The sequence below is a fragment of the Apiospora phragmitis genome, assembly GCF_038363925.1.
Source record: "Apiospora phragmitis strain CBS 135458 chromosome Unknown utg000009l:1.0-1189150.0:1.0-1190623.0, whole genome shotgun sequence".
Lineage (NCBI taxonomy): Eukaryota > Fungi > Ascomycota > Sordariomycetes > Amphisphaeriales > Apiosporaceae > Apiospora > Apiospora phragmitis.
Window position 1 is genome coordinate 189,845 of NW_027117408.1, and position 22,077 is coordinate 211,921.

The following is a 22,077-nucleotide window of genomic DNA, read 5'->3' on the forward strand; positions in this document are numbered from 1 at the left end:
TTTCATTCTGTTGATACGGAGCTGGAAAAGGAGAATGAATAGAAGGTGCGGGAGGCCGCAGCTACGCTCAGCAGCTTGAAGGAGGAGCTGAGAGGAAAGCTGATGAAGCGGGGGCTTGGCACACACGATGGGGGATGGAGTTGGTGAAGGGACGTTTGTTGCGCGATACGCGATGACAGAGCGCTGATGGATGGATCGTGGGTGTGTTCTTGGGGAGAGACCGAGACCGGAGGTTGAGAAGGTGGAAGGCTACTTGCTTGCAACCTCAATGTGATATTGGGTATTGGTGGTGATGGTGGTGAGTCAACGGGCTGACCGAGGAGCTGAAAGATGGGTAGGCTGAGAAACGATATACGAGGCTATTGATCTGTTGGGGAGCTTTTGGAGGCTGAAAAACTTGTTTTTCTTTCTTCTTCTTTCCCCTTATGTTGGATGACGGAAGAGGGAAAAGAGGGGGGATGGGATCGTCAGGCACGCTGAAGACCATGCGCGTCGTGCATGGTAGTTTCGGTGGTGGTGGCTTGGAGAATCGTCGTCGCACCGGAAGCAGCTGATGTGCAGGCTCCAGCCTGTATGTCTCATACCAGCCACGGTGCCTGGCGATCTAGACTTTATTGCTCGGCGGCTCCCCCTTTCGGATGCCTGTGCGTGGGTGGTTTTGGTGGTGGTATGTGTAAGAAGATGGTTCATGGTGACGACCTAAAGGTTTCCGGGGATCTGGATCTGGATCTGGGTATTACACAAGCATGGAAACTTTTCCTAGGCGGACGGGTTTTTGTGTTTCAGATTTGTAATTATATTGCGTGGCTTGTTCTATTGCTAAACGCAGAGCTTTTTGATACTACCGGGTGGGAAACACGAGGATGTTGGACGATGGATGGGCTTACGAGCTGCTATTTAGGGGATAGGGGTGAGGGGTGGTTTCTACTAGAACCAGCTTTGTGGCTGGCAGGCGTTACACCAGAATCTGATATTCATTTCTTTTTTTTTTCTTGCTTCCTCTCTCTTTTACTCGCATCTCTTTCCCCAAAACCCCCCCACTCGCTCGTGTAACCTGCACCCTGTGATTGTGTAGCGTGTGCTCTCCCAAACCATCGGAACCATCGAACTTTTTGTCCAACATGCCACGTTCGAAACGTCGTCATAGATCTGGAACTGGGGAGGCTGAACCATGAATGTCAAGTACGGGGAAGGGCGACTGGAACGAGTATCGGTCGGTCATCGAGAGAGAACGTGATTCTCATTGCTGACAAGGTCGGCGATATTGCCATGGCTAGGCGCAGATGGGTAGGACACCGGCGAGCCAAGGATTCGATAGTCCTGGCGAAAAGGCTTCCAAATGGCTTTTTGTTTGCCTTCTTTTCGGTTTCCTTCCTCTTGGGCTTACCTAGGTCTCCCTTATTTCTTTTTGGTTCCCCCTCGCCTTCCTGTACGAGGGTGGGAAGCACAGAGTTTGTGAGGTACAGAGATTCTGCACTCGGCCTGCATGGAATCTCGGCCACTTGCATGAAAGAGGCTTTGCCCCGTAGTAAGCACCCCCCTTCTTCACCGCTTCCGTGGTTCGCATCATAGCAGCAGGCAAGGCGTGTCCATTTCTTCTCGGCATGGCGGGCGGGTGGTTGCGCAACTAAGAGAGATCACTGGGTAGTCAACATGTAGGCACCCACTCCATCAGCCCCGACAGACTGGATCTGACATGGCCCGCTTTGCCGGGTATACGATACGACCCAGGAAGGAAAGACCTCCTCCTTGTTGTCTTGCCTTGTCTCTGCGAAAGCGGACAAGGGGAAAAGTTGGCACGTCGTTCGTAGCGGAATAACCCATTTTACCCGAGATCGCTCGACACAAAAACGTGGCAGCCTCGTTCAATAGAGGCATCATCCGATCGGCGATCGACGGTTTCCCTTGGGTAATCGCAGAATGTTGAGAGGAAAAAGAAAATGGCTATAGGCAATATACGAGAAAAAAGAGGCAGCGGACGATAACAGAGAGAAGGAAAAGGCGAGAGAGAGAGAGGGAGATTGGAGTCGAGGTAGGAAACAGAGATAGATAAAGCAACTTGAATGCCCCAGAGATTGAAGGAAAAGAGACCGAAGCTCCTTAGGTCATGAAAAGAAAACGTACTAAGACAATTAAGACGATCATTATTTGAACTTCATAAGTCCTTCTAGTGTGCCTACAAGTAATAGCAGCCGCCTCTTATCATCATCACCGCCGCCTCACGAAAGCACTACCTCCAGGCTGTCTGTCTACCAAACGACGAGGCCGACAAGTCACAGTCCACACTCACCAGTGGTATCCGCGCGGGGGTATCATATCACATCAAATTATCAGCATGTGTACCGAGACGACGTACACGCTCCGATGCGAGCACGTCACGACTCGGATAGCGTACTGTCCCGAGGCATCGGGATCATCATCTTCATCTTCTTCTTCATCTTCATCACGGAAACACAAGAAGCCCTGCAAGCGCGTCACTCGGAACTCGGTGGCATACCCGCCGCCGCCCGAGTTGGTGGGGCAGCCCGTCAAGTGCCCCTGTCCCCCTGTCCGTTCGAGCAGCGCGGCGGCTACTGGAACTGCTGCTGGTGCGGCAAGGAGTGGAACGACCAGGGCGGTGCCGCTGCATCATGATCATCGACCGGCAGGAGTACCGCTGCGAGCACATTTGCTGCGAGACGTGCGAGGCTGCCATCGAATTATGAGACTGAGCGTGCAAAAGCGAGGTAGAGCAAGGAGGAAGAGTAAGGGGAAGAGGGAGGAGCAGGGCTTGTTGCCTGCCGCGGTGCGGGTTGGCCGGTTGGGGGTCCACGGGCAGCAGGGGGTGGAAATGGTATGGGGGGTCGGAGAAGGGTGGCTTCGGATCCAGGCCCGTCAGCTGTACGCATGTGATTGGTTTGCGTTTTTCTTCTGTGTGGTGAGGCTCTATGATTGGACATGGGCGGATTAGTATGTAATAAGACGGGGAGTTGGGCCACTTGGTGTGAGAGCGTCATAGTCGTCCAGGCTCTGAGCAGTGGCTTGATGTCGACAGAGGCTTACGTGATGTGTTTGTATTCGTCCAGATCGAGGGGCAAGGGATAAAGGATGCGAGATGTACCGGATCTGGGGAGGCACAGCCGTTTTCATATAACCTTGCGATAGGCTGTAAGGAAGTGATGGCTTCGAGACCTGCGCATATGTACGAAGTAATGGAGATGTATCGATCACATAATCATACTCGCATGCCATTCGTCGTTCATCCGCCGACTGCCGATGAGAAGCACCACACCATGGCTTGACAGGTAGCTTCTGGCTGGGCTGATTGGACTAGGGAGGTTCAGAAGGACGCCGTTGAAGGAAAGAAGGTGACATTGACATGGATGGGATTTGGAAGCTAGAAACGGGATGATGTTCCGCGGGGTCTGCGGGTAGTGTCGCCCGGAGCAGGCGGGGGCGGATCGTGCCGCGTGTTTCTTCAATGTAACCCCACTACTCTCAAGCCGTTCCAAGTTACAGATGTGTTCAAGGGTGAAAAGGAGAAATGGGGGGTTCCGGGGGGTTTCTGGCCGCGTTGCTTGGGTGGTAGGGTCGGGGAGAGGAGGAAAAAAAGCAAAAAGAAGAAGCAAAGCGTCTGACCGCCAGATGCAACCCTTTATGGGTGAAACTAAATTGGCTGACCAATGCAGGACGATGCGGCGTCGATGGCGTAACGTGACAGATCGAGAAACCAGGTTTCCGGAATATCGCTTCGCCAGATCGATCCGCCATCTGCATATCCTATTGGGCGGATCTGGCCTTGGCTGGCAAGGATGCCTCCCCAATATGATACACACTGCAGATGGGTGCACACTGTCTGATTCGTCTTGGTTACCCTGCAGGCAGGCTGTGTCGGGCCCGACCAGGTTCGACCTTAAAACATGCTGGGATATAAGATCGATTCTGATCAATGGCCACCCTGGTCTGGTTCCAGCCAATTCACCGCACACAGGAGACCGGTCGTGTGTGCTCTCTCGGGTACGTCCGTCGAGCGACCGACCTAAGACAGGCCCGTCATACAGGCCCTCAGCCAAGGGGGGCGGGAAGCATACCTTAAGCAGCTCTGGCACCTTGTCTATAGCTCGGATGCAGAGACACCTGCCGATACCTGCCCTTTTCGTACGAGAAGCAATGTGCCCAATCCCTGACGTCCAGTCTCGTTCCTTGTTGGGCGTTTTTCAGCAGCTGCAAGTAACTTAAAGCAGGTAGCCCGCTGTGTGATTCACACCGAGCAACAATACTGATACTGGCCGGAGAGTAAGGACAGCCGGCCGGCCAAAAAGAAACGGCAGGCTGGCTGGCCCTCAGCATATAAGGCCGTAATGGCCGTGCTGCGAGTCGACTTTGCACAAGATCACGCCCGTTCCGCCAAGCTCGCTCATCTACCGCCTTAGCAGCTCTGACTAGAATCCTGCCAAGTGATCGTTCAAGATGTGCCACGGACACCCACATTACCACACATGCCATCACACCTCGGTCAAATGGCTGTACTGCCCAGAGGCTATATTCGATCTCGAAACGGGGTACGAGACACCCTGCTCGAACCCCATCTACTCGACTCCGCAGCTGGCCTCCAGCGAGTGCCCCTACAGAACTGCCTGTTCAAGCAGTTGAAAGGGGATCGTTGGACATGCTGTCGGTGTGGCCACAACGCCAACAAGGAAGGCTGGTGTGTGGGCAAGATCAATCATCCTTTTGGCAGCTGGACGCCCAGAGGATTGGAGCCCCAGAACTGGCAGACCTGCGGCCATGGCTACTGCGGCAAGTGCAGTCGAGATGGTAAGACACACACCCCTTCCCGTACGGGAGTGACCACGACCACCAGTCAGACGGTTAGCTAACCACGATCCATCATCACAGTGTCTTCATCCAGGGCAGGCACGCCTGCTGAACAAGCCAGCGAGCAGCGAAAGGGAAAGAGTGGTCGGAAGTCGGGCTACCATCACCACCATCATCGGAGCTCACACGCACACAAGCGAGGAACCGGTGGTGATTATGGCGGCGCGTTCCCCATTGTGGAGGAATACGTGCCTTCGCCCGTAATCGGAAGTTCCAGGACCTCCAAGGCCTCCTCCCTCGACCCCGGAAATGACGCGTCACAGAGAAAGACGAAATCGTCGTCCGGGAAGAAGAAGGGGCACGCCGTACGCATCACTAGATGCTGCTGGGCAACAACTCATCCCATTAGACTGCCGCCCAGGAGCGAAGCGCAGGGGGAGAGAGAGTGTGTGTATGTGTGCGAGAGAGATAGAGACAAAGAGAGAGTACCAAAGCGCGTGCCCGTAGGAAAGCGACACGGGTCGGGCAGAGCGACAGGGGTCAGAGTCTAGTATATAGGGTACAGACAAGAAGCAGAAAAGATGATTTTAGAGCAACTGAGTGAGTCATAACTTGTCTGGGTCTCCGATCGACTGGCCGGATGTGACGGAGACGTGCAACAGAACAACATATTAGGTCTGCACATGGTAAAACAACATTGGCTCCGAATAGTGTCTTGTGTTTCTTGGCTTCGTGGCGACAGCAGCTCGAGGGTCTCTGGAGCAACCCCCCATGAATTGGAGTGGTAGCCGGGCGTACAGCAATGAAACTTGGCTGACACATGTTTTTCAGCTGTCCACCACAGCTCTCGTTCTCCCGTCTGCATCTGCATCTGATTAGGCAGCCTTAGGTTGCGGTTGTTCAAGCACAGCAGCAGGCGGGTGTGCTGTCCATGCTTTGCTGTAGGCAATGCTCTGGACATTGGGCGAGACCACTATTCCGCAGTGTGCCTGCAAGCACATGTAAAGATGTAGTTATTAAATTGGGGGTTGCCGTCCACAGATCTCCATGATGGCAATTCAGAAACTGCAATCGGCCGTCTTGTATCTGCGACCTGCTTTGTTTGATTCGCCAAATCCTGAGCACTGATTTGCTGGTGAGGGGTTCCTCCTTCTCCATGGCGACCAATCGTGCCTGATTGGCAGCCCGGCTCCGAGCATGGCCGATAGCCTTGTAGCCCAGTGGTTGGCTGCCGGACATGTGAAGGATCGAACAGTTTCCCGACTGTCGGGACTGCGAGGTAAGGTTGGTTGCCCGCAAAGATCTAGTCTCGTTCTCGGCTAGCAGAGGCTCGCCGATTGATATCTAGCCGATCCGCATGGTGTTGTATGGTGTAATTATGTAAATCGAGCTGATGACTGCCATCGGCTGGCAGTTCGGCAGGTTATCCTACGTCTCGTCTGACTCTCATCGTGACCAAAGGTGGTGTGTGTTGAGGGGTTGGGGCTTAACCTTAACGTGCCGGAAGGAAGTTGGGTTTGATTGAAGCATCAATCATCCATCTACTGCAAGCCTGCAACATGGGTAGACTCTAGCTTTGCCCGAAGCGCGTTTCTTGCTGCGCATCCTGACTTGCCCACGAGACGGCGGAAAACGAGCGGTGCATCCATCGTTTGATCCTTCAGGGCGGGCAGACGAACTCTCGCTACTTAGAATAGAACAGAAACGTGGACTGAACCTTCTTCTCACGTGGCGTCTTACACACCACACCACTTGATGATATGATACTACTGTACATGCATGCATTAGTTGGCGCATTGGTCAACACCTTTACTCATTCCTTCCCTTATCCCTCTATCATGTCTGGGAAGGCATCTAATGGGACGAGCAGGTGTATTGCAGCTCTTGAGAAAAATTACCCAACTGCGAGGAAGGTGCTGATGCAGGTTGTCAGCCTCCAGCGCTACCTGCCGCATCGACTGAATAAGGAAACTTCGTCGAGGGCCGATATCACGCAGCTTCCCAGCACCCTGCCACGCGGCCAAAGTGTGAGGCGTATGTGCGCGCGTGTGTTGATCCCGGCAGCCACGAGTCCATGACTTGCATTGGTGATTGGGCCATTGCCATTGCCATTGCAGATCCTACTGCCCCTTCCCCGTGTGAGTTCATTTACAGAATGAATGACGGCATGGTAGGCAATCTGCGGTGAGAGAAACCGTTACAACATCGATCCAAGTTCTATTCACGACTGGTTCTACGGAGTATTCCATCATGGAATCTAAGAGGCCGTTACATTTCGGAGGACAGGAGAAAAGGGCAAAAAAAGAGTAGGGGGTACGGCAGGGGGCAGCAATGCCCAAGCCAACTAGAGCACGAGGGTGGGCATCCCGTCAGACCACATGGCAAAAGCCACGCTAAAAGCAAACGAACAGTGGAGTTGCTGGCTTCCATGGCTTGACGCTCGCTGCTCGCCATGCATGGACGTAAGGCGGGCCCCAGTTCACCAGTGTTTCTGCTCTAGCTGCATTCAGGACTAGAGGCGCCAGCTCGGGCGCTGTAGACACAACAAGTCCAGGTACTAGTACCGCATTACTGAAGAAGAATAATGAGCCCCAATCAAACATCCAAATTGACGCATGCAAAGGGTATGACGCTGTTTTCACTTAAGTCCTACATAACTAAAGGCCTTTTGGCTTCCATGCTAACTCAGGTTGCTCAACGCTGCTGCTACTATTAATAAGAAAGACCAGCCCGAGTGCATCACACGTCCAATTTACTTCTCGGAGACAGCGAAGGAAGGAAGAGGAGGAGGACTGAGGAGCAACGGCAGATAGATTGCCGCATCCACCTTTCTCTCCAGAGCTCATAATCGCTCTGACATAGTGGTGTGATGTGATATGGATCAGATGGAGAGGAGATCTGTAGATGGGAATTCGTTGGTGTTCAGCAGGCGGGGGAGAGGAGACGGAGGAGATACAGTGGTCGGTCCAATGACAAATTTGGCCCCCAGCTGCAGTGGTTGAGGGTCCTCCTTTCATTCAGGGGTTGCGATCAACAGACTTCTACAGTGCATACTGTACATATCGTCACGTTCGTTAGTGATACTCCGTACGGAGTACTAGCCAATCTTTTCCTTTTTTCCCCCAGTGCGCGTCCATTCTATCAGCGATGATCTCCGAGTAAAGTACCTCTACGTGCTGCATATCGTTGAACCAAAATGGACAGTGACAGAGAAAGACGCGTTGGGGATAAGGCACCGCTACATACTTTGAAGAACCAAGGTGCTACCAGGTGCTCCTCTATCAGACTCATCCTGGTCTGAACATGCGAAACGGCCACTGAGAAATCTAGAAACAAAAAAGAAAAGAGGAAAAATATAGCAATCTCGGCGCATGACGATGGATACGTGATACCCACGAGAGAGTGAGATGGATAGATCCGAAGCACCCATTGAAAATTCTCACCGTGAGGGAAGAGGAGTTCGGAGAGGAGCAGGCAAGGCAGACAGGAGAGTTGTCTCAAATTGCAATGCAATCGGAGCGCTTTGATGCTGAGCCATAAGAATAGGGTACCTGAATTGGTTGGTGACCGGTAGGCCCGTAGCGGCGTAGGGAAAAGACCCAAAGCGCCCTAACCAGTCAGGCTAGGCATGCTAGGCACCACCTGGGCAACACCTGCATTGGAAGGCTTCTCTAACAGTTCCCTAGTGCGCAGTGGTTGTTGCTACTGGCCAGTCCCTAACTAATCCCTGTCCCCCAATCAGGATCGTCGCACTCAGTCGCCCTACTAGAACTGACCATTTTCTTTCCCTTTTTTCCAAATTCCCTCCCCCTTCGCCCAGCCAGAACTGTCGCTTGTTGCCTGACTGGATTTGATTTGTCTATTACCTACTGCACACTACGACGCACGTTGCGTTTCCTCGGCCTCCTGTTGATTGATTGCTGGAAATCCGAAGTACATGTTCAGGAAACCAGTGGGTAGCGGGAACCAACGTCAAAGAAACACCATCCAAACATAATAACCCACATTCCCTGATAATTGAAGGGAGCTGGCACAGACGACCCAAACCCACATCAACCCGACGCTACCAGCCGCTATAGCAGGGAATTTCTGGAAACGCAGCACGCTCCCGGATACACCCTGATCTCATCGGTCTCTTGCCACTGTCCCGTTTCTGCTCTGCTTTGCCAGCGACCAGGACTCTTCGATCACAGTCTTCGCCGCCCTTTCCGCATCGCCCTTCCGCATCGCCCTTCCGCATCGCCCTTTCCGCATCGCCCTTCCGCATCGCCCTACGAACTCCCTCTGCCAACACCCGATCAGACTGAACAGGCAAGCGACGCGAACTGGCGCTACTGCAACGTCAATTACTCGTGCCCGCTTTAAGGCAAACAATAACCTTATCATCTTCGATTCCCACCTTTGTGACAGCATACCAGCATCAAGTCACCCGTACTACTACACGCACACAATACCCACCCATAGCAGCCTCCGTCCGAAAATGCCTACCTCTCTCGAGTCCTCTCGCCCCATGATGGCGCCGTCGGTACGTTTTGGATTCTGACTCGATGGCACTTGCTTTAGCCTCCCCCATCCCATCCCATCCGGAACTGCCCATGCACCCTGAACTGCCTCTCTACACCAAGTACATACTCTAGACTTCCCTCCAAGCCTTGATCAGGCCATATCTTGCCTTTCTCACCACACATTCCTATATCCTGCTACCTCTGCGCTATATACGCCCTTGACTATACGCAATCCCATATATCTACACAGCAGCTTCGCTACCCGCCACAACAAGAAAAAGAAGAAACAAGTTTGGAAAAGACTGCCCGGCTAACCTCCGCCTCTCTTTTCCTTTTCGTCGCCAACAGCTGAACTCGACGCCCCGTACCTCGGTCCGCTTCAGCCAATACAGCATGCAGGCCCCTTCGGTCGCCGCGACGACGGACAGCGCCACGGCCGAGATCCAGGAGATCGGGACAGGCCTCGACCGCATGGAGAACAAGGCCCTGTCGCAGCAGCGCGTCGAGCTCTCGGAGGAGAAGACGGCCAACATGTCCAAGCTGGCCCTCGGTGCCAAGCTCGAGCGCGCCCTCGACCGCCGCATGTCCAGCCAAGACGCCGTCATGCGGCCCCGCCGTCCCACCAAGTCCGGCGCCGGCGTCATGAACGAGAAGACGGCCGGCGAGGTGGAGACCAAGGCTTAGGCGAAGTTGAGAGCCGGAGAAGAAGAAGAAGAAGAGTGAGAAGAAAGATGTCGACATATATATTGAATGTGGGCGGTCGTCGATACGAACCATGTTGGTGTGCATGGTGTATGAAAACGAACAAATGGGCTGCGCCAGCATGATGCCGGCCTAGCTGCCGAGAGGATAACATGATCTTGTCTCGGGAGCTTTGGGGTGGATGATGCTCTCTGTTCTGCCTGCAAACACCACGTTTATGTGCTGCATGTTTGCGCATGCGACGAGAGCTGCATGAAATTTGGGAGGGGATCCTTGCATTAGCTGTTTTGTTTTTTCCCTCTCTTAAGTTGGCTTTTTGCTTTTTTTTTTCCTTAGTTCCATAACGGCGTTTGATACCTAGCATGACATGGCATGGAGCGTGAAAGAGTTGAAGAGCACGACACAAAGAGGACGAGCCGATGGTGGAAGAGATGGAACGAAGAAGGCAACTACGCTTGACCGACTTGACGAGGATTTTCAGTTGTTCATCTGGCCAGACCCCCGGTTGGCGATGCTTGATTGGGGGGAGGGGACATGATGAACCGGCCAGGTTCGATGGGGTTGACCAGGCCAACGCAACGAGCTTGCTCATGCCCCCAATGCCGAGTTTCACATGCGTCGAGTCAGCCTTACGAACGAGACGGGCCACCATAATGACTGTCGGTGTGAAGGACGGATGGGTCTCGATAGACGGATGAGTAATGATGGGGTCGGTCAATAGAAGAAGGACGGCTGATGGCTTCAGTCTACAGCAGACAAGGTCCTCCGTTCGCGCGGTTACTGCAAGTTCGGAATGCTGTCCTCCCTGCAAGCGAGAAGGACTCGCAGCCTGTACTCTAAATACAATTCCCGGCATTTACATATTAACTATTCTGGGCCCTCGATGACATGTGGCTGCTATCTCGTGCTTGCTTGCTGTATTGGGGAGGATAAATGTTTGTTGCCTCCCTATGATGATGGGATGCCTGTGGGCAACGTAGATTTCAATCGTTTCCAGCACAACGCCGCTGCTGTCACATTGTAGTAGTAATCTATAAATATTGGCTTAGCTCATGCTGATATGGATCAAGGAGATGGGATCTGTAGAAGCTCGCCCGTATAAAGATGCATCTCGGGGCTGACGAGGGGGATAGGGGCTGCCCCCGTCAGGGAAAGGTACCTAATCAGTGATTCAATTCATTAACGACTGACACGGCATATACATGTAGTTGTTTACTTAATCTACCCGTCGTTTTTTCTGTGGCCGATGGGCAGACGCCAAGCGGGAGAGCGAGCACCTATAGACACTTCACAAGCTAGCAGTCTTTCATTATACTCGCAAAAGGGTGAGAGAATATATGACGTATATATTATCACATAGCATGGGCCGGCTTGCATCTTTCATTCTGCACCATAAAGTAGGCTTTCTTCTCTAGAAGATACACACGTCTCCTGTGGCAAGGCAAGACAAACAAAACCAGAAGTGAATATGGGTAAGCAATTTTCAATTCAATGCATTCAGGGCTGCACATAATGATATCCAGTGTATCCGGAACGCCATGAGCTGCTTTCAGTAGCAACCATTAACCACCTCCCTGTAATTCAACATGCACCCCCTACCAAAGCCGAAGTGGTTCGTTGGTTGGTTTGGGGTCTTCTCTCTTCTCTGTCTCGCTCGCGCCTCTCGGACGAGAAACGAAGTTAGGTAAAGAAGTCGGGGAAGGGCGCCGGCTACCTGCGTATGCATGTAGGCATGTAGGCAGCATTGCACAGATGATGGAAACCCAGTCCCGTATTTCGACCACCACTATCCTCTCATCTCGGCATTACCACTCCCTTCATCCTTGCTTCGTCTTCACGTCAGCTACTTCTTTCAGAGAGTGGTCTCTCTCTCTCTCCTTTGCTGTGATTACTCCTCCTCAAGCCTTCTCACTCTCCTCCCTCTTCTGCTTCTTGTCGAGGCGGGCGACGACCTCCTGCTGCAGGGCGAGCAGCTCGGCCTCCTCGCCCTCCATCTCGAGCCCGTGGCCAACCCAGTCGCGCGCCTCGTCGAGCCGGCCCATCTCGAGCAGGCACTTGCCGCGCCGCCACCAGGCCTTGGCGTTGCCGGCGCGCTTAGCCTCGACCGCGGCCTCAGCGTCGACGGCGCCCTCGGCCCAGTTCTGGAGCGCCATGTGCGCCTGCGCGCGGTTCGCGTACAGCTGCGAGATTTCTTCGCGGACCAGACCCTGCGGCTCCCACAAGGGCCGCTGCAGCGCCATCTGCACGCCCAGGGTGTACATCTTGACGGCCTCGGCGTGCTTGCCCTTGCGGTACAGGTCGTTGCCGCTGTCTTTGAGCTTGGTGATGTTGGCGCTCCGCTTCGGGTTCACCGGGATCGGCGGCGGCGGGATCTGCGGCGTGTTCTCCAGCGCCACCAGGCTGCGGTGCAGGCTGTTGAGCGCGGCCAGCTCGGCGTGCAGGGCCTTGGGGGCGCCGGCGCTGGCCGTCACGGCCTTGGTCTGCGGGTCCAGGTCGATCGGGAGCAGGTCGAAGTACTCTTCGGTCGCGGCCATCGTGTCGGTAGGCGTTGTGTGTTTTCTTTGCGTTTGTCGAGTGGTGTTGCCGAATTGCAGTGCTTGTCGTCTTCCAAGGCTCGACTCCTCTCTCAGGGTGGAGATGTATGCTTGCTCGTGTCGTTCTTGTTGACGAGTTGCGCCGTTGAAAAATACCAATACCAGCAAGATTGTGGTGCTTTGGAGCAAAGGGATTAGAGGCAAAAGAGAGAAGGTCCTCGTGGTGGGAGCGAATGCGGATCGCAGATGACAGTTGACGATGCCAGTCCGGTTGAATGAATGGGAGAGGACACCTAATAATTCAATGACAGGGAAGGCCCCACATTCATCCTGGACTTTTAGCGCCCCGCGGCTGATAGCGATAAGATTACAGCGTTTAGTTCTAATTCTGGAAATGGATCAGCTGCCGCCCCCACCCAGTTTAACCGCCTGCCGCCCGTGTAGTTCCCGAAGCGCTTGACGCCATCGTCAGAGCTAGCAAGGAGTTGAACTCGAGCTGGCAAATGCCCGCAACGGTCTTGACTTGTTTGCATCCCGAGTGTTGATCAGAGCTGTCGTTGCCGAGGCAGTGGCTGGGGCACATATGGAAGTACAATTCCGTGCCGCCATAGACATCGTGATGCCATGACAACGTACTCGTTAGTGTAGCATCTCTCCCAGTCTCATCTTTTCATGATTACTTGGTTCAACATACTACTAAAGTCTTCCAGGATTTGCTAGCTTGTCTCAATACTAATAAGGGATGTCGGGGGGGTTTCATGTATCAACTCCTTCGAATAACCAATACGTTTGCTATTTGAGCAGAGCGCGCACTAGCATTGCTCTATCTCCAGATGCAATAGAGACAGACACCATAACCGCCGTAAGAGAGCCCAGTTTTGCCCTTATGGAGTAAAGAAATAACTTCCTGATAGTGGAAAATAAGAATATGGCCGGCAAGCTTCTGCTAGAGGTCATATGACCTCGATATAGATATAGAATGGCAAAGCGCCAAAGACCCAACCAGGACGCTCACTCTTGAACCAACTTCCAGCGCCGTATGCTTCTCAATCCGCCTTATTCGGGTCTTTCGTCTGGCCACCCGGCGGATCCGGGTTTCCTTCGCTGGGTGCCTGGGAAATCACAGGAAGGGATCCCAATGGAAGTCCTGCCTCTCCTTGGTCCACAGCCGTGCTCAGCAAGCCCTTGGCCTCATCGTAGAACATCAGAGAGGATAGAAAAGAGTCTACCACTGCTGGTGGGTTTTTGTTCTGGTTGTTGTGCCGTCCATCCCGCAGGATCAAGATCGAGTAAAACGGCAATCATTCCCCGATATGAGTAGTATTAAGGATCACTTCCTTCCTTTTTCTGGGTAGATCGGGTATGTGCCAGAAATAAAATGAGCAGGCCCAGGTGCAGCTGATAGGTGCCGCGGATCTGATCCGGCAAGGTTAACGAACAGATAGGGACGATTCCTTGCAGTTCGGGATACTACGTGCCCTCCAGCACGGCCTACCGAATCGGGTGAAAGAAGGATGAGACGTCGTCCGTCTGGGTAGGGTAATCGGTGTACTGCATCAGGCCGTTATGTAGTACGTAGAGGATACCGCGGTGACTCTGTAGTTAGCCTATCAAATGCGTGCAGCATACCACGGGCAATTGGGACGGGAGGAAGCAACTCCTTTAGGCGTCGGGTGACACTAAAAGCAGGGGTGCAACCGATGGGTTCATTGACATAAGCGAGGCATTCTGATAATGCTAAAGAACCGACGTGCAATCAATCCCACCTCGACAGGAGTTGAGGAAGGGGCTGGGGGACCCTTTTGACACCCTCTCCATACATACCATCAAAGAAGCATGACTTGGCAAAAGGGCACAATGGGCCGAGGCAATAACGGCAATAACTATCACGATAAAAAAAGATCATGCTTGGGTATCTGGGATACTGATCAACCAGTAGTGGAAGTTTCTGTAGTGGTTGCATAAGTTGATAGCGAGCGGGGTAACAGGCATGTGTTGTTAAGCAACTACTAACCTAACCTCTTTTGTTGACTGGTCAAGCTGGTCTACCATCTGCCCAAGTGGTTGCTGACAACCGAGGCCGGGGATCCGAAACCAACGAAGGGTTAGTCGGATGTCAGGCGTCCGTCGTTGGCGGATCTACACCGCGCCCTTCGCTTTACACACCATCGCTCACTACCTGCCTACTTGTGCTCTACATGTGCTGCGTTGATTCCATTCTAGACTCGAATACAGTTCGAGACCAAGTGCAGAAACTTGTTCCTTTTCGTGAATTCGACCACCTATTCTATTGCCTTGATCTGGGCCAATTCGCTCTCCAGACGCTCTGATTCCGATTCTTCTATTTTGATAATAAGAATGGCCGCTTTAAAGAAACGCATACCCAACTACATGCTGGCCTCAGTAGCCGTCTCACTCGGCGGCCTAGCCATGGGCTGCGACACGGGCGCCATCGGCGCCATCATGGCGATGCCCGCCTTTTCCGTCTCCATGGGCGGCCCCCTGTCTGCGACGCTGGTCGGCCTCACCGTCTCCCTGATCATGCTGACGGGCGCCGTCCCCTCCGTCTTCGCGGGCTACCTGGCCGACCGGTACGGGCGGCTCCGGGTCATCATGCTGGGCGCCGTGAGTTTCGGCCTCGGCGCGGCCATCCAGGGCGCCGCGCACGCGCTGCCCGCGTTCCTGGCCGGGCGCGCCCTCGCCGGCCTTGGCGAGGGCGCCTTCCTCAGCATAATTAGCGTCTACATCTGTGAGGTGGCGCCCGCACGGCACCGCGGCATCCTCGCGGGCCTACCGCAGTTCCTGAACACGGCGGGCATCTGTCTTGGGTATTTTATTTGCTACGGTACCGTCGGCTTGGGCGACGGCAACAGCATGGCCTGGCGCGCCCCCTACGTCGTCCAGGGCGCGCTGGCTCTCTCCCTCGTCGCGTGCTGCTGGGCCTTGCCCGACTCGCCGCGCTGGTACCTGCTGCAGGGGCGCCGCGAAGAGGCCGTGGCCGCGCTCGAGAAGCTCGACGTCGCGCTCGTGGGCGAGGACCGCGACTTTTTGGCCTCGACAAACCAACAGGCCAGCCTGGGCTTGTGGCAGGGCCTCGTACTGTTGTTTCGCAGGGGTTACCGCACCAGGACGATGCTGGCGCTCTTCATCTTGGGCATGGTCCAGCTTTCTGGGATCGACGGGGTGCTCTATGTGAGTGTCTTTCTTTTCCTTCCTTCTTTCTTTTTGGTTGTTTCATTTTGCCAACTTTTCCGGACTTGTTAGCTTCGTTGTACTTGCTGACCACATGTGTTCGACGGACAGTATGCCCCCACGCTCTTCGCGCAAGCCGGCCTCGAGTCACAGACGGCCTCGTTCCTGGCCTCGGGCCTCTCGGCCGTCCTGATGCTGGCCATTTCCGTCCCCGCGTTCCTGCTCGCCGACAAGTGGGGCCGACGCACCTCGGCCATAACGGGCGGTGTGGGGCTCTCCGGGGCGATGGTGCTGATCGGGTCGCTCTACGCCGCCGGCGCTGTCCACCCCTACGGTGTGGCACGGTGGGTCGTCATCGTGTCGGTCTACATCTTCGGCCTGACGTACTGTTCCACCTGGGGGATTGTGGGAAAGATCTACGCCAGCGAGATCCAGCCCACGCATACTCGTGCTGCGGCCAACTGCGTGGCACAGGGTCTTGGATTTGTGAGTTTTCCATTGAATGAAGTAGTCATTGATGGGATGCACCTAACGGAATATACCGGATTTAGTTCACCAACTGGCTCGTGGCCATGATAACGCCCATCCTGCTGGACAAGTCTGCGTACGGAGCCTACTTCCTCTTTGGTGGGCTTGCTCTGGGAACCGTCCTTGTGCTTGCCGCCTACATGCCCGAGACCCGCGGTAGGTCGCTGGAGAGTATCCAAGAAGCCTTCAGCCACACCGGGTCTTCATCGATCATGCAGGCGCTGCGTCGCAGGGTCGGCTTTTCGAACCGAGAGACACAGGAGAACAGTATCGAACTGGACTCGGAGGGCGGCGTGGTTTCTACTTCGGGCAGTGCGAACACGAGGGGTCTACGCATGGAGCTTGTATCAGCCTGATCCAGTCAAGGCTATGGAAGCCTTTGTTGCCGCTGCAGACCTCCCACGTTGACTAAGATTGTTATCAAACCCGCAATGCAAGAAAGAACAACCAGCATGCCATGCGTGACAACAATCACCTTGCCGACGCAAACTTCATGGCTGCCACGAGAGCTTCATTATTTTGGAGTCATTCTTGATGCCTTATTTGGCAATACACCCAGGATTGTTTCTTGGTGTCAAGGCTTCCCTGTTCCAAGCCATCTTCTCTTTCCTATAACATCTGCATAGTCGGAGCTCATGTATCTTGAAGCAGACAGTGAATACATTATGCGTTCACGTATGGATGCGTTTACGCATAGTGGTGGAAGGCAATTTAATCGCCTTGTATATACCTAGATCAGCAAGTCAGTCGTTGTCACGCCGACAATTGACGGTTACCCGCGTGGTGCCTTCCCTGACACACTGGCTGTTCCTGCCATGTTGTTTCTATTATGCCAGCTTATGCTTAGGCCATGCATGGGATTCTTAGGCTGCCTGGGATGGGTGACTCAACTCGTCTCATGCAGGATCCGGTTGACTCGGACCCGCGTTGACAAGTTCATATGAATATTGTTTTGCATCTTCCGCCATCCGCACAAGTCATTCGTCTCTTCTTCTCCTCCTGCCGCCGTCCCAAGTTCCAATAGCCACCTGCGATTCCTTTTTTGGCACCTACTTGCATTTGACACATCTTTCAAACTCCTTGGGTTCGTCTGAATTCACCACGCACGCCTTGTCTTCTTGCCTTTCTCCCCAGCCGCTTGGACACACGCATCACAAACATATTGCAAAGCCAGCAACCTTCTTGTCTTCGCCTCACTGCCCCGGACCTTCCGTCCCAAAAACTAACAACCAACCTCAATGGAAGTTGCAACTTCCACTCTCAATCACCGACCCCTTCTGCCACTGTGACACCATACCCCATGATGGCCAAGATCTCGCCCCTCGCAGCTAAAACGCTGCACAATATCCTCGCCAGCCACGCCAATGCCCTCGAGAAAAAGTCCCCCGAGGCCAATCCGACCTCGGTCCCTCTCCCCAAGCAGACCGAAGACGAGGTCGACGAACTCACGTTCACGTATGCCGACTTTAGCAAGACCGAAAACAGCTGGGGCAGCGGCAGTGGCAGCGACAGCATCCCAAACAGCGTACTGTCTACACTGAGAACATCGATTGAGGAAGAAACCTGGGGCTCGGACGGAAGCATGAGTGGTGCAAACTCCGACCCGCCATGCTGGGGCGAATCTACAAACTCCTCCGTCCCCGAACAGTCTGTTGTGGATCTGTGGTGCGGATCAGACGCAGCGGGCCATGCCGACACCAAGTGGTCAGGAAACACTACAGACGCCGATCGCGACGGCTCGGCGTGGGGCTGGGAAGTCCCGCGAGGAGCGAAAAGCGAAGATGGAGGTGTACAAGAAGTATCGGGTGCAGCGGTTGACACCTAGACAGCTCGAGCTCTTGCGTTATCATAACGTCTTCAGCGGCCGCGACGATGATCGCGATCACGACCGGCTACTTGCTGCCCGCTACATGAAAGAGCGTGCGCTGGACTTCGCCAACCGGCGCAGATTGCAGGCTAAGTCCCGATTCAACGAACACAGCGACCGGCTCGCAAAGGCATTGGAAAACGACAGACCCCCCGCCACGGAGCCCGAACGGCCGCACAAATATCGCGGCTGGGTCTCCATGACCGTGGACGAGGTTTGAAGAGGTCTGACGAGGTCTAGACAATGCGAATCCGGGAATATTAGCTTTTGGGATATGGCGAGGTTGATGTTTTCTTTCGGGCAAACTTGCCCTGCGAAGAGCTGATTGATCGTGATGGCCCGTGGCTTACGTTGTGGTCCCTTGTTGCATCATTGCTTTATTAATGATACTTGACGACCTCGATGTTGCCACGAAGGGTCCATGAACTGGAATGGTGCTTACAGGGGGCGTTTCCCGAGGAATTGGTCATCTGGTTTTGGGCTTGGCAGGGGATATGACCATGGGACATGGGTTTGGATGCTGGAGTAAGTGCTTACTACTGGAAAATAAACTACCTTCTTTTCCTTCTTCTTCTTCTTCTTGGGGCTTGAGATCTTTTGTGACATACGACACTGGCGACAAAACGCGCCTCGAGCTCCTTGTATCTGCAAGCCAACAATATATCCAAATCAGAGAAACTGATGAGGTGCTCATCGTCGTTGCAAAGCCGAATAGGTCTCGGCAAGGAAGCATGCGGGTTAGATTCTGTGACCGGTGTCATACGAGGCTTCAGTATCTTGAGGTTGGCCTGGCAGGGTGTTCTCGTTGTCGCTAAGGTATAAGCATGTCACGTCACACTGATCACGACACCTGCCGCCGTCTAGCTGCTGCTTGCACGAGCTTTCCACCGGCAAGGCGGGCACAGAGCCGGCTTGCGGGGCGCCCAGTTCAGTATATTGTCGAGTTTGCGTCGCGGGGCTACTCGGCTATAAGATTAGTTTTAAAGTGTACCAGACATATGCGAGTATAAATAGGGTACTCCTGCTCTCGTCAAACTTGTAAACGCTGCCCAGGGGTCCCCCTACGGTTCATTTCTAGCCTTTGTCGAACTAGAGACCGCATCTTTTCAACCGGAAGGTTAAGTATACGTCGGAGTCGCAATCCCAGCCACTATCATGCTCATTCCCTTTCACACGCTACGCCAACATATCACTAATTTGATTCCTTCTCTTCTGGGCTAGCTTGAAATCAACTCGAAGCTATAAGAAAAAGAAGAAACGAGAGAAAAGGACAAGGCAAATGGGAACTAGGAAAGAAGAAGGAAAAAGCTGTGTTTGTGGGCGAAGGCATCAGTGTTAGTAACACTTAGGACGATGTCATTGGCAGCACTTACCAAAGCCTAGCCTCGATCTCACCGGACTACCCCTTACCAGCCATGGAACACTTTCCACCCTCGAGCGCCCCCTTCCACACATCTGAATATCGGAGACTTCTTCTACTTGGGGAATGAATAGAGAGTCATGCCATTTTACTGGCTTCTCTGCCGTGGGCGCTCCTTGGCAAGTGCCGGCGTGCCAGCTGCGGAGCATATTTACCCGCAAGCAATATGGCCCCCATGCTATTTACATGGCATCATCACTTCACCCGCTCCAGCCTATTGAATCCCGACTGCCCCTCCTAATATAGAAATTGCACGAGGGGTGCCGGGATAGAACGCAACTACCGGATTGGCCTCGAACGCCACTCCCTCCTAGACGCGTGACGATTGTTCCGTGATGATGAGCCAGCCAGGGGATGAAATGGCATGGGGTTTTTGTTATTCTGAAATTTTACTAAGGGTATATAAAGGTACTCAACCTATGCTGCATTTGATTGCATGGTTTGGTAGTTCTGTTTAAGAATACTCATCACACCGTACAGTACAGGACCTATATTAATCACATAGGCCACTCCTGATCCCTTGACGTAAACCCACCAAAACCTCAACAGACGTCGCATAGATTATTACCCTCCACTTTTCATAATGCTGTCCCACATCGTCTTAGCCCTCACCCTCGCCGCCAGTGGCATGGCCCAGGCCCTTCCTGAAGGGTACCGCCAGGTCCTCATCACCTCGTCCTGGAACGCCAAGTTTGTGGTCCAGCCCGTGGCCCCTGTTAAGGCTGGGAGCAACATCATCCTGTGAGTCGTGTCCGCTCGTCACTTCCCAATGGCCCCAACCTACTATTACCCTCTTTCACGGAGGATCATCTCGGTGAAAACAAAACCACTCCAAAAACGGAAACAGAGTGTTCTGCTAGACGTGATCACGTCCCAGTCTCAATTCCTATATACATATGCAGCCCAAGTCTTCACTGGTTTTGTTTTTGTCATTTCACTGACTGGAAGCCTCGAATGGTTGTTGTTTATCAGGAAAACCAGCACCAACGCCCCGGAGCAGCAGTGGTACCTCAAGGACGGCAGCACCAAGATCCAGGTGGCCAACACGACGCTCTGCCTCGACGCCGGCACGGGCCGGAGCAACGGCAGCCCCATGACGGTGGCCACGTGCGCCGACGACAAGGCCGCGCAGAAATGGGTGTACAATGCCGACAGCCAGATCGTGCTCGACACGGCCTCGGGAACCAGTGAGTTCTTTCAAGCTTGCTTGCCTCCTCTAGTTTCCCTCCTGAGACGAAAGCAGGGAGGGTGGGGAGAGAGAAAGAGATTACAGGAAACAGAAGTAATAAAAGCTGGTTGTTCTAATTCCGTGTATCCAAACAGAGCTCTGCGCCGATCTGTACACGGGCGCCGTCCGAGACAACACCCGCATCGTCCTCTGGCAGTGCATCAGCGGGGACAAGAACCATGTCTGGAAGGCCCAGAATATCACGGCCGCTTGAGCGGACTTCCTCCGCTTGGGAATCTCGTGGGTTGAACCGAAGAGTCTCCGATTGATTGGTGTTGTTGTCGATTGAATGTTTGATCGATGGTAGTGGAAAGAAGTTGTACGCGTATCTGGTTTGGTAAGAATCATGCTATGATGGTTGACCGCAGTGGGCTTGGGTGTTAGTTTTATGTACATACGGCCTATGTAGCACTGGGAACCAGCAATCAATCTCTCGAGATCTGAAGACATGGTTAGCAGCATGATCTTCTAATATTTCCCTTGGACGTAATCATGAAGCAGTGGATGGCAAGTCCCGGCACCGCCATTAAAGATCCATACGCCATCACGAGACAGTTCACAAGCTACCCAGGACATATCGAACGATTATCATCATAAAGAGGCATGTGAAAATTGCAGTCGTGTTGATTTCCGGGACCGCTACTCCTACAATGCCATGTCTTCCTCCTTCTATAGTCTGTATTCCATGCAGAGGGGGCGCTCTGCAGACCGACCGATTCATCAATGAGCAGAGAAATCAAAACGCAGTCCGCCAGCAATTAAAAGATAAAAGAGGAACTCAAGTCCATGTGGTATCTCAACAAGACGGCTTGAGACAAGCCATCGTTCCAAAAAACAATATGCCTCGCAAGTCCAGCACCCTCGCTGGACTCCAGACTCCTCCTCTTCCCCACATGTATGCCTCGATTCGAGTGGGTACTGCGCTTGCTTCGCTGGGATCAGGCCCAAAAACCTGTCGATACGCAAAGTACGATGTATCCCTCTGAATTGTAATCGCCTGGCAGGCCATAAGTTATACAGTTGTGAGTTGGTGTAGTGGCGAATGAAATCCAAAGACGCCAAAAGTCCTTGAGTTGGGTTGGTATCCGTGTATGCCACCATTCTGCTACCCGATGCGAACTCCGTCTTCAATGTCTCTGCAACCCTGCAAAGATGGACCGAACGGTGCCTTCAAAAAAAGGTGCATAGCGCAGCTACCCAGGTCCTATCTGTTCTTTCCTTTAAAGGTATCCGTTTCCGAATCTCTCCCTTAACATTCTGGTGTTACTTGAACTCCCGGGACCCCTCGAACGTCTTGAACGTCT

The 22,077-nt window shown here is 53.5% G+C and overlaps 6 protein-coding genes across 6 annotated transcripts; 5 read left to right on the forward strand and 1 right to left on the reverse strand.

Moving 5' to 3' along the window:
* Window positions 1-2,364: 2,364 nt before the first annotated feature.
* Window positions 2,365-2,634, forward strand: PG994_009556 (uncharacterized protein; the record flags this gene model as incomplete). Its single annotated transcript, XM_066860965.1, has 1 exon — window positions 2,365-2,634. One exon carries the CDS (start codon window positions 2,365-2,367, stop codon window positions 2,632-2,634), a length of 270 nt encoding a protein of 89 aa, XP_066713135.1.
* Window positions 2,635-9,277: 6,643 nt separating this feature from the next.
* On the forward strand, window positions 9,278-9,986 carry PG994_009557 (uncharacterized protein; the record flags this gene model as incomplete). Its single annotated transcript, XM_066860966.1, has 2 exons — window positions 9,278-9,322; window positions 9,651-9,986. 2 exons carry the CDS (start codon window positions 9,278-9,280, stop codon window positions 9,984-9,986), a joined length of 381 nt encoding a protein of 126 aa, XP_066713136.1.
* Window positions 9,987-11,902: 1,916 nt separating this feature from the next.
* Window positions 11,903-12,538, reverse strand: PG994_009558 (uncharacterized protein; the record flags this gene model as incomplete). The annotated part of the gene is made up of 1 exon (XM_066860967.1): window positions 11,903-12,538. The coding sequence occupies one exon, from the start codon at window positions 12,536-12,538 to the stop codon at window positions 11,903-11,905; it is 636 nt and encodes a 211-aa protein (XP_066713137.1).
* Window positions 12,539-14,896: 2,358 nt separating this feature from the next.
* On the forward strand, window positions 14,897-16,614 carry PG994_009559 (uncharacterized protein; the record flags this gene model as incomplete). Its single annotated transcript, XM_066860968.1, has 3 exons — window positions 14,897-15,730; window positions 15,842-16,216; window positions 16,282-16,614. The coding sequence occupies 3 exons, from the start codon at window positions 14,897-14,899 to the stop codon at window positions 16,612-16,614; spliced, it is 1,542 nt and encodes a 513-aa protein (XP_066713138.1).
* A 947-nt stretch (window positions 16,615-17,561) lies between these two features.
* Window positions 17,562-18,083, forward strand: PG994_009560 (uncharacterized protein; the record flags this gene model as incomplete). Its single annotated transcript, XM_066860969.1, has 1 exon — window positions 17,562-18,083. The coding sequence occupies one exon, from the start codon at window positions 17,562-17,564 to the stop codon at window positions 18,081-18,083; it is 522 nt and encodes a 173-aa protein (XP_066713139.1).
* A 2,045-nt stretch (window positions 18,084-20,128) lies between these two features.
* On the forward strand, window positions 20,129-20,987 carry PG994_009561 (uncharacterized protein; the record flags this gene model as incomplete). The annotated part of the gene is made up of 3 exons (XM_066860970.1): window positions 20,129-20,286; window positions 20,518-20,732; window positions 20,869-20,987. 3 exons carry the CDS (start codon window positions 20,129-20,131, stop codon window positions 20,985-20,987), a joined length of 492 nt encoding a protein of 163 aa, XP_066713140.1.
* Between the last annotated feature and the right edge of the window lie 1,090 nt (window positions 20,988-22,077).